This window comes from Anticarsia gemmatalis, chromosome 5 (assembly GCF_050436995.1).
Source record: "Anticarsia gemmatalis isolate Benzon Research Colony breed Stoneville strain chromosome 5, ilAntGemm2 primary, whole genome shotgun sequence".
In the NCBI taxonomy this organism is placed as follows: Eukaryota; Metazoa; Arthropoda; class Insecta; order Lepidoptera; family Erebidae; genus Anticarsia; species Anticarsia gemmatalis.
Genome location: NC_134749.1, coordinates 4,098,952 through 4,110,382, shown reverse-complemented (window position 1 = coordinate 4,110,382; position 11,431 = coordinate 4,098,952). Strand labels below are relative to the sequence as shown.

At 36.3% G+C, this 11,431-nt stretch overlaps 1 protein-coding gene across 2 annotated transcripts; it reads left to right on the top strand.

Annotated features, from left to right (window-relative positions):
- Positions 1–6,224: 6,224 nt before the first annotated feature.
- Positions 6,225–11,216, top strand: LOC142972833 (uncharacterized). 2 transcript variants are annotated; one of them, XM_076114170.1, is made up of 8 exons: positions 6,225–6,354; positions 6,559–8,070; positions 8,262–9,512; positions 9,599–9,859; positions 9,993–10,217; positions 10,307–10,474; positions 10,545–10,760; positions 11,038–11,216. In XM_076114170.1, the coding sequence occupies exons 1-8, from the start codon at positions 6,300–6,302 to the stop codon at positions 11,097–11,099; spliced, it is 3,750 nt and encodes a 1,249-aa protein (XP_075970285.1). In that variant the 5' UTR covers positions 6,225–6,299; the 3' UTR covers positions 11,100–11,216. The 2 variants fall into 2 exon arrangements, with proteins under 2 accessions (XP_075970285.1, XP_075970286.1); XM_076114171.1 differs by lacking the exon at positions 9,993–10,217 and having other exon boundaries at positions 6,226–6,354.
- The last annotated feature ends 215 nt before the right edge of the window (positions 11,217–11,431 follow it).

The window sequence follows — 11,431 nt, the reverse complement described above, 5'->3', positions numbered from 1 at the left end:
TATAAACTGCTTTTCTTGATGTGAAAATGGTCACGGCAATTTTTTTTCACAAATTACGTAAGTTGGTCAGCAAATTACAGCAAGTAAGCGCATATTCGTCACAGCAATGCCAATTATTTGTTATTATTGTTTATTAGTTATTTGGTTACCATAGTACAAGTTCTGCTTAGTTTGGAATCAAATGACCGAGTGTGAGTTGTCCAATAATATTTATTTAATTATAAACTAATTTATTCTAGCTAAGTCTTACTACTAATTAAATTCTAAAAACGTTATAAGTATGCTTGGGCTGCTAAAAAAGCTAGATATCTCAGTTAATCGAAGTAAGTGTCTCCTAAATTAATTTGAGTAAAATAACAATCGTCTTTTTGTTTTTATGTATGTATCATGCAACATTATTAAAATCAAGCTTTTTAAATTTACATTCCAAAGTTGAAAATGTCATAACAAGTGCGGCATACGTTCTGAAACGAGGCAAACTTTCGCAATGCACGGAAGTTTCAAACGGGGTTCTGCATTTATACTTTACACAAGTTACAGATGGAAATACAGTTTTAGACCCTTCAAGGAATATGCGGAATTGGCTAATCGTTTGGAAAACGTAGAGTGATTCTAAAATTTATATATTTTAGACTCACATTGAACATTTCCTCAAAATATTTATAAATATTTTTATTTTATACGAAATCGTATTTTTATAATACGTGGGATATTTCAGGAACAAAACGCATGAGTGAATTATGTTTTAATCTCTAATTATGAAAAATCAATTATGTGATTTATATGATTGTAATATTGCAGCAAACTGCTTTCTTTTATATTTCATCACATGCTACGACCATCATTATTTGTTGAACATGGTTATAACACCGACAAAAATATTGTACTAATATGTTGATAAAAATTACATACCTAGAATATGAAGAAAATATTACACATTACAATAGAGTTTATAATGTAAAGATTATGGCTAGAATTTCCTGTAAATCGCTCCTTCAATGCAAAAGGGCCACAACTCAAAAAAAAATGAAAATCGTTTTATTGCAAAAATGACACCTGAACCGACTATATTTTATAGTAAAAAAAAAAACCCCATCATTTTTGCTTATATTATGGCTGCACTGACTTACTGCCCTTTTTGCATTAGCTCACTTTGACAGGTAATGTCAGTGCAAAACAGCCACTCTTTGAGTTGCGCCCGGAGATTCAACGCAAATGCTCGTCAGTTGCATGAAAAAGTGCCACAATCCAAAATATGTCTGTGTTGGGAGCAAAATTTCAAGTTAATGTGATTATATTTTACAAGACAAAACTGCCATATTTTGGAAAACGTCCTTTTTGCATTCTAACTATACCTAGTATTTGTTACCATATTTTGTAATACAAAAGTGCCATATTTCTGAAAACGACCGTTTTGCATTCAAACACTAGTATTTGTTATTATATTTTGTAATATAACAATAGCATATTATGAAATACGTCCCTTTTGCATTAAATTATTGTGGAATAAATAATCATTTTTAGCGTGCTAGAATGGGAAGGCCAGAAATATGACCGTTTGGTATGATGATAATTTTAGTTTTCGTTACAATTTTAAAAATAAAATAATACATTTTGATGCAGGCAAAGTAAAGAGGCACCCTTTCCTTTCAAATTCCTCTTTCAGGGGCAAGATCTGACCAGTCCTTTTCAAATGCGTCTAGGTCATCCCGCCATCTCCATTTAAGTCTCCCGCGTCTGCTATGACCATCCTCTGGCATCCAGTTGGTAGATATGCGGGCCCACCTTTCCGAATGCATATGGATAATGTGGCCGGCTCAGTTCCATTTCAGCCAGGCGGTCTTCTCCCTTACATCGGCTATGCGAGTTTGGGAGCGCAGTATAGAATTTCGGACGTGATCTGTTCTTTTGATGCATAATATACTATGCTCCATCGCTCTCTGGCTCTTTCTGGTTTTCCGTAAGGGACCATGTTTGGGCAGCGTAGATAAGGACGGGTATTAGGTATAAACATGTTGACGAGCTTTCGCTTCAGTGACAGTGGAAGGTTACCCTTCATTAGCTATTTCCTGGACCAGGATCTCTTTCAGGCACTTGTGACACGTTTGTCCAACTCTTTGTCCCGTCGGTTGTTAAAAGAGGTTATCTGGCCCTAGCAAGTGTACTCGTCGACATAGTCTATGACGTGCCCGTCTACCTCGACCCTACGTTTTGTGTTGTTGGTCATAATCTGGGTTTTTGTACGGTTCTTACTCAGTCCAATCTGAAGGTTAGCCGTGCTCAGATCTTTGAGCATTGATTCGAGTTCCGATGCCGAAAAAGAGAAGAGGAATATGTCATCTACAAAACAATGGTTTGTTAACTGTTTACCACTTACAACTATGCTTTTGATTGCCATAACACCTCCAGGCTCCTGAAAATTTCTCTGAGAGTGCTGGTAAATAATTTGGGAGATAGCGGGTCTCCCTGTTTCACGCTTCTTTGGATTTGGAATGATATTGATGTCTATTGCTTTGATGAGTTTGATGTATGAAGGTTCGATTCTACATAGTATCTTTAAGTAGGACTTGGCTGGAGTGATGATTCTATGGCGGAATGAGTAATGCTGTCAAAAGCTTTGGAATAATCCACGAATGCTAAATATAAAGGCTTTTAAAACTCAAAAACCTTTTCTATTATCTTATTTCTTTAATACTCCTGCTGCACTCAGTCTACTCGTCACGTTACCCATTGATTGATGATGATGATTGATGTTTAATTTTACTAAATAATGAAAGTTACGCACAAAGTTGATCTCAATAATTTTACTTACTTAATAAAAAGTTAAGATTTTTTCGTTTAGATTGTTTAATACAATGTTTTCCTGGTCTATTCAGTTATGGTTTTACTTAGTAATTATTTTTAAACTTTTTGATACGGTTTTTATACCAAAAAAGTACAATTAACCATTTTTATTTGTAAAACTGTGTTTAATTTTTGACATATTTCGCATAATATTGGTTCAAATTTTGAATGCAAAAGGGACTTATATGCTTTTTTCTCTTAATAGGTAACAGCTATTACAAAGTTTATTTTGTAGAAAGATAGAGCTAAAAAATACGCATCTAATGATATATTAACATCTTATATTTAATAAATAAATATATGAAATGTTATAAAAAAACAGTTTCAAAAATTTGTTTTGGCTCTCCTGTAAAATTTATAGATTTCGATTTGTGGCCCTTTTGTATTCAAGGAGCGAAATGTCTGTGTTCGTTGGTTAGTCAAACTATTCATAATTAGAGTCTGCGAACAGTCAGAATAGTTCTGTTACCAGAATACGGTATTCTTGTCTAAAGTTATATTATTTATATTTCAGTAGCTATTCAAGGAAATAAGGAACTATCAAACTATTTATAACATTTGGCTAACTTCTGTAGAGATTTTTTCGTTACCTATTTGCTTCCTTTGCCAGTTTATTCACTTTTTTACATACATAAATACCTGCTTACTTGTTATACCTGAAAGTCTATGAAATACACCGACGTTTCGTTATTAACAATGAAAGTCTTATGCAATAGAGGACGAGCTTATGACCGTTTCATCATGCCTGCATTTGGCTTTCTTTAATATAATTACGTATTACCACGCTCGCCACTCTTTCAGTATTGACATAAACACTTCACGAAAAACTTTAAAGATATATTTGGATAGATTTGTTGTTTGATGCATCAAGCTCATAAAATTTGTAGTCCGTGCCAAAAAGTAAAGTGTGAAGTAACCAGTAGAAAACCTGTTAACCTATATTTCTAGAGTTAACTTTCCTTTGGACAAAATCCTCTCGACTCCCAAAACACAATCCACACAAGTGATTTAGTGCTTGCTAGTATGTGCGATTCACTATCTATGAAGATTTGAATATTTTTTTACACTTGCTTAGAAACCACAACTCGTTACAAAAAACAATATCATTATCAATATTGTTCTAAGAATATTTACTTAGGTGGTTTGCTGTAAACGTTTATTTTTATCACAAGAAATTTTCTCCAACCTCTCGTCTAAGTCGTTACATTTAATATTGCAAAGTGAATTGTTTTCTTTCCCAGTGATCCTTAGCCAAGAGATTATGAAATTCTACTGAACCATTTTATAAATAGCATCTACACTTGACATTTTGTTGAGCTTTATGAAGTTATGAAACACCATTTCAGCCAGTAAGTGCCTTGTGAAGAGGGCTATTTGGAACTTTATTACAGAGTTTTAATAGTCACGAGCTTATTGCAAGCTGTTATATGTGTAGCTGTACACTTTAGAGCCAGCATTCATTCATGTATTTCTAACTCGTTTGCTTGAGCTTGTTCAACTCATTTGCTTTTATGGCGACGTTAAAAAAACACAGCCTCATTTGCACTATTCGTTTTAAATAAAAAGGAAATAAAAGGAATGTCCCATTTGCCTTATGCGTTTAAATGGTTCGCACAAAACCACAAGGCACCTTTGAATGCGGCAAACCTTCTAATGTAAACAGCCGTAGACGTTTTACATTCAAAACGAATGCTGTACAAGGAAAATGGACGATAGAGCAAAAATATGTAAACAAGTTTTAGTTGAAAAGCAAAAATTTTAAAAGTAAAAAGGCTTTTTTCTATTTTATGTTGTCATTTAAATAATGTGCCACTGCTGGGTAAGGGTCTCCTCCTGAACGAGGGAGGGGTTGGGTCCCGAGTCCACCACGATGGTCAAGTGCAGGTTTAGGACTTATATACTACCTCTATATGTCCTTAGCAAAAGTATCAAACGAATTTTGGGCATGCAAGGTTTCATAGCGATGTTTTTTTTCACCGGTCGGGGGATAAATTATTTTTAATACACACAAAACTAAAAGTACAGACATAAGTACAACCATACTTGTTATAAATTATTATTGTAAATCGGGAAGCCCTGTTATTTTTATTATAAAAAATCTTATATAGAACAACTGTTTTCGAATCTCTTTATTTATTATTCAATGTTATTGCATAGTCTACGTAATATAGGCATTTGTTACTTGCAAATATATTTGTTCAACAAGTAATTATGACCGATATCTATAATTAACCATGAAAGTAATTACTACGAAGTCTGTCAAGCAGTTTTCAATATTCATACAATCTGGTTATTAGCATAATTCGTGAAATTCAGACACGTACTTGTTATGAAGTAAGTTACGAGGAAATGCGTACCATATTATAATATTTATATGCTATAAATATAACTACACTTTATTGTTTTAAGCATCTTCGATCCTTTGCTTTGAGTATGTGTAGTTTTATAGTTTGTGTTAAGCAGTCTTTTGTAAAAAGCAACTAACTACTAAGGCTATGCGAAATTTTCTGTATATTTGATTTATTTTGCAGTGGTTTGTATGTATTGCGTCATTCTGCACCAATAAAAAGAAATAAGTTTGAGAGCAAAGTCGTCACGTTTGTATTCACATGTGACGCGTGTACTATTTTCTATTGGTCAGAATATGGCACGCTTTTGTGCCGTTTCTATTCAAAACCCTAAGCAAATATAAAATTAATCACTGTTAGTTACAACTACCAGTCATAAATTCAGTACTAAATTAATCTAACAAAACGCTGACAGTTTAACAATTAGGGCTGAATTGTATTTATTCTCTAAACAACTCATAAATAATAACTTTCAAACGTCTACAACTTATTTATGTGTTATTGACTTGTAATACATTAATCAAGTCGAAGCACACTCGTGTTTTAAAACCACCTTGTGTACGAATGTGTGGTTCTGTACAATGAACAAGACAAATATAACAAAGGTGACATTAATTCTGAATTCCACAATATTCAAGTCGGACCAACATAGAATGTAAATAAGTCGTATAATGTTACAATGAAAACATATTTCATAATACGAATTTCCAGTATCTGCATTACTTCTTCAAGTAATCGATGGTTCGACTTTACCGTCAAAAACAAGTGAACCGTCTCAAAAATAACAGGTACATAACGCAAGTTATTATTATTGCGTACATTTGAAATTAATTAGTACTGAAAATTGGAAACACATGTGTATTGAATTTCCAATACGCACACATGGATACGTCAATATTATTATACTGGAGGCCCTACATTTACGCGTGACGTAATGAACAATTTTCGTTTGCCTACGCACATTGACAATCCAAGCAGCCAAGACAATAGATCTGTGTATGTTCAGCTTTTTCGTTTCCATTGTTTGTTTCAGCACACGCGGTTTTAACAATAAAGAGGGCTCTGAAATTAACAGTGTTGTGTGAAACAGCGTCGATGTAGTCAACCATGAAGTCTAAAGTGATAATATTTTGTGTTTTGCTTTTTTGCTCCAAATTTGTCGGTAAGTGAGCAATCAAAGTATTTTTATGGCAGGATTATAATAATTCCATTTAGTAAATATTTATACACGTTATAATAAAGCCGCAGTGCTCGTTAATTAATAATATATTGCGGCAAATATGCTAACTTTTCAACACGTGAAATATAATAACATAAGTTAAGGTTACGTACTCAAATAAAATATTATTTTATCATTATTTTCCAGTATCAGAACCTTTAAATGAGGAACTAGATCGACAAAGAGCTTATCCGCCAAGCAATTGGCAAGGCAACCAAAATACCGCTGGCTCTGGTTTCGCACAAACTCAAAACGTAAATTCTTTGACGAACTCGGCCCAACAATATGAGAATGGTCAAGAATATAATGTGAATCAAGGGAGACAGCATTATGAAAATCATGGATACAACGGTCGTCCTTCCCCGCTGCAGTCCCTACCATCGAAAGAAGGTCCAGTCAATTTTGCTTCAGGCGCAAATGACCGTAGGTCTGACGGATATTCATCTCAAGGAAACGCATATCCAATCCGTACAGAAAATATTCCAATCAATACCGGTAACCAGCAGTTCCGCCAACAAAACTGGCAATCTCAAAATCAAGGTGGCCCAACCATGGTTCATGGACACGAGGATCATCTAGTCCCACAAGATAAATATCATAGTGTCGATCAGGTGACTAATATTGCTCCAGCCCAAGGCGCTGGTGCTGGCGGTTACCAAAGACGTTTGCCGAACACAGAAAACTCTAACCTCGGACAAAACCAGCTGGTTAATGTAGCACCAGCTGCGAACCCTCAGGGAGTGGGAGGTTACCCAAGGCGTTTCCCAAATATACAAAGCATGCAACGTGGTCAAAATCAGTTCGCTAACATCGCTCCAGCCCAAGACTCTGGTGCTGGTGGTTTCCGTAGACGTTTTCCAAATGGGCCAAATGCACAACAACGACCAAATCAATTCGGTGCCGGAGGTCAAAACGGACCACTGATCCCGGACGTTTTTCACAACCAAAATCACTACCACGGTCCAGACCATCATGTGGTGTATGCCCCACCCAGAAATCAACCAACGTATAACGGAAATGCACAGAACAATTTTCCACAGCATTATAACCATCCACTGGCACCAAAACCGGCCAATGGTGGATTTATGGAATACCCTCGGCCAAATCCTGGCCCTGGTGTTGGTTCCATACCTTACGAAAATTTTAATGACGCGCATGCACATTCAACTATTATTAAAGAACAAGAGTTCTCAGGTAACTCTCCGGCGTCATCGTCATCAGGACCTAATAATCCCGTGCCTAATAGTTTTAATGGTCCTATAGTGCCGATCAATATAGCACCCGAAAATACTGGAAATACTGGATATGTCGAAAACCCTGTCTTGAATTCTAGACCTGTTGAACAGCCGCCACCTAATAACTATATCGCTCCGATAGTACCTATTGAACCTATAGACAAGTCTGACTATAGCGGGTATGAAGAAATTCCTATGATTAATTCTGAATCTAAGCCGGTCCCTGTGGGTGATTATTACGGAGCTCCACTCGTGCCTCTTGACTCTGTGTCACCAAACACTGGACCTCTGAACTCAAACGCTTACAACGGCGCTCCGCTTGACGCGCCGCCCGCACAATCTTATCCTCTTTCTGGAACTGCTCCTCCGCAAGGTGACAATGCGCTAACAAATATTAACAACCACTTCTCCACGGTAACAGAAAGTAAGTATTTTTAAATTCAGTAAATCGCTAATATATAGAATTATTTTCTGTATAATGTACATTTAAGAAAAAAATATAATACAAGAAAAAAAATATAAGAAGCTTTTTATCAAGCGTAATTTACAATAAACTTACTTTTAAGTTCTTCTGTTAACCAAAACAAACACTTCTAATAAGTTTTTATTTTCCAGGAGGCAACATAGATGACTTATTTGAAACTGTTCGGATAAAAGATATTTTATCGCAACACAAGAATCAGTTTGTAATTATTCATCCAAATGGCACCGTCGAATACATTGATAATCTCGAGCCAGCTACACCAACAAATCCTGATCCTGTTAATGTTGTGAACAACGCACCTGGTGATAAACCAGCCAACGATAATACTGCACCAGCTCCACTACAACCTACAAACGAGTATCCTACTAATGCACAGTCAAACCCAAATAATCCTTATTCTCCTTCAAACGATAACAGTCCGTCCACAGTAGTGTCATCCCCACCAAGTGATGGGTACAACCCTGCATCTGGGCCAGCACCCCCAGGTAGTAGCGGCAACAATCAATCACCATTACTACCACCCAACGGTAATGCTAACAATCAGCCACTAGTGCCGATAGCTCCAACCGATAATGGTTACAATCCGCAATTAGGGCGCCCGTACCCAAATGGTAATAACTATTATCAACGTAACCCAACATGGGGTAACCGTTATGCGACACCACCTTCACATTTGCTCACTCATATATCCCCTGATGGAAATCACTCTCCAAACCCAACCCCAGTTAATGATCAATTCTTTAATTCATCCCCGGATAAAACCGGATCCGGCCCACCGTCCGGTCCATTTGGTCCTGGTGGTAATAATTACAATTCTGCACCATATCCTTTGCCTACTACTGGCAATAATCAAGGTCCATATAATCCTACTGGTGGAAATAATAATGCAACGCCTCCTCCCAAGCTCCCTACACGTATATCCCCCGGAATATACACCTCAACCACTCCAACCACAGACGACGAAGAAGTCCAAAAGTATATTGATTCAATTTTAAATAAAAATGGTTCGGGGCCTTTGGGACCATATGGTCCTAGTGGTAATGATAGAAAACCGAATGCGGTGCCGTCGGATGGTAATTACGGTCCAGATAATCCAACAGGAAATGACGGTGTAACATCTTCGCCGAAATTATCTACTCATATTTCACCTGGTATCTATACTACTTCTACCACGACCACCACTCCAACACCAGACGAACTAATCGAAGAGTTTATAGATTCACTTAATGATAATACTGCACCATCAGCACCACCCACTGGGTCGGATAATAAACCTAGTGGAAACGACAACACTGCTAGTAGCTCATCGGCTAGCTCTTCATCTAGTTCGCCAGACTCATCAGCAAGTGCTGCTTCAAGTAGCTCTTCAAGTGGCTCTCCTAGTAAGTTGCGTTTGTAATTTTTTCTATTCATTTTCTTGATAATAAATGCCAACATTCATTAACTTACGAAATATTTTTACCTTTAGAAGATTCATCAGATGACAAAACTACGACTGGGTCGGCAACGGATAATGTGAAAGATGGTTCTTCATCAAGCTCGACTAATCAAGCGACTCCCGTAAATAATAAATATGATAAAGGAAATAACAGCACTCAAGCACCGAGCGGTTCCAATAACGATGACGTTGATGATATTGTAATAGACATTTTAACTAAAAAGAATAGCACCAGCCACGATGATGACACAACAATAACTATTACCGACAATTCGAAACATAATTCATCAGGTGAGTAGAACTATGCTATTATAAATATAAAAATTGCAGTCAAGAGTCTATTGAAATACATGTTGAAAACATGTAATTGCTATTCAAATAATTTGGCAAGCTGCTTAAGCTTCATATTTTTTTGTCCAATCAGCTACTAACGATTCCCTAACAAATACCGATGCTCCGGCCACATCTGATGATAATTCAGCAGTTGCAACAAATTCTACGAATCAAAGCGATGTAAATACAGGTGATTCTAGCGGCGATAATTCGTTAGAGTCAAAACCGCCTACGAACGACATAAAAATTACATTAAACGTACCTAAAGATTCTGATGGCTCTCTCACCGTAACTATTGAAGTTCCTGAGAGTACAGGTGATGCTCCTCCATATTTAAAGAATGGTTCTTCGGAATCTATGTTAAATGATGTGCAGTGAAATGTTATGTAAATATTATCTACGCAGGGGATGACGATACAGATGACGATGAGACGTTAATAATAAGCCTCGATACAAAAAAGAATAGTACGTCGAATGCTTCGTCGGGAGCTGGTTCCACTGCCAGTGGAAATAGCGGCAACGACAGTACAGCAAATGATGATGGTGGCGATAAAGTGAAGAACCTTGTAATCGGTATGTTACATCAACTTGTAATTTTTTTGTCAAAGAGTTTGTCTATCTCTAATTCTATTTTTTTTTTCAGATATGATGAACTCAGTGACTGTGTGGAATAAGACTACCGATAAGGATTTATTCCAGCAATTAGGGTCGTCGGATAATTCAACTGTCAACGTTCTTTACTTGATCCAAGTGATGTCTTCAAACAAGCAAATAGTTGAGAAAAACAAGGACACCACGATCTATCCAAATGGAACTGTTGTGGAAGTTTTTACAGAAACTATTTGGGAGAGTAAAGACGGTAATTATTAAAGATATAACAAATTAAAGCTATTTATAAAATGTAATCTTTGATTAGTTACTAGACTTAGGCTTGGTTTCAAGACTGCTGGATAAGTATTATATAGCTTGCCAGACTTAATTTTGACATACATACATTTGCTGTAATTTTAGCAGATGGGTTATCTGCCATAATCATAAACTGTGAAAAGGCTCTTATTACCGTGTAATTATTTTGTGTGTTTCGTTTCAGCAGTGCCTTCTTGAAGCCTTTTGAGATATTTTTTTTTCAATTTCAGATCCCTCACCGACCGTAACCAGAACGGAGAAGATCTCCCATCGCGACCACAAGCCGCAGTAAATATTTTAAACATTTTGTGAGTACAAATTAGATGATAACTGGACTTTTTCTATAAATTCGAGTTTTATTTCTTTCTGTGAATCTTTACTGGCCATTAAACAATACCCACCAACCATATGTGTGTGTATTTTTTTATACTATTTGATCTACCTTTTGTTGGTTACCGTAGTTAGTTAAGCTGTGTTCAATGCCCAATCTATCCACTGTTTACTTAACTTACAACCATTTCCTATCCGCTTATCGTTACTTCGTTTTCTATAGTGCATTCAGGGATAGCAACGGATACCGGCATCGATAAATAAATAAAAAATACTGACGTAATAATCTATTTT

Coding starts and splice junctions, on each gene's coding strand:
- LOC142972833 (XM_076114170.1), top strand. CDS start 6,300: ATGAAGTCTAAAGTGATAATATTTTGTGTTTTGCTTTTTTGCTCCAAA. Junction 8,071..8,261: donor CTTCTCCACGGTAACAGAAA/GTAAGTATTTTT, acceptor TTTATTTTCCAG/GAGGCAACATAGATGACTTA. Junction 10,761..11,037: donor TATTTGGGAGAGTAAAGACG/GTAATTATTAAA, acceptor TTTCAATTTCAG/ATCCCTCACCGACCGTAACC.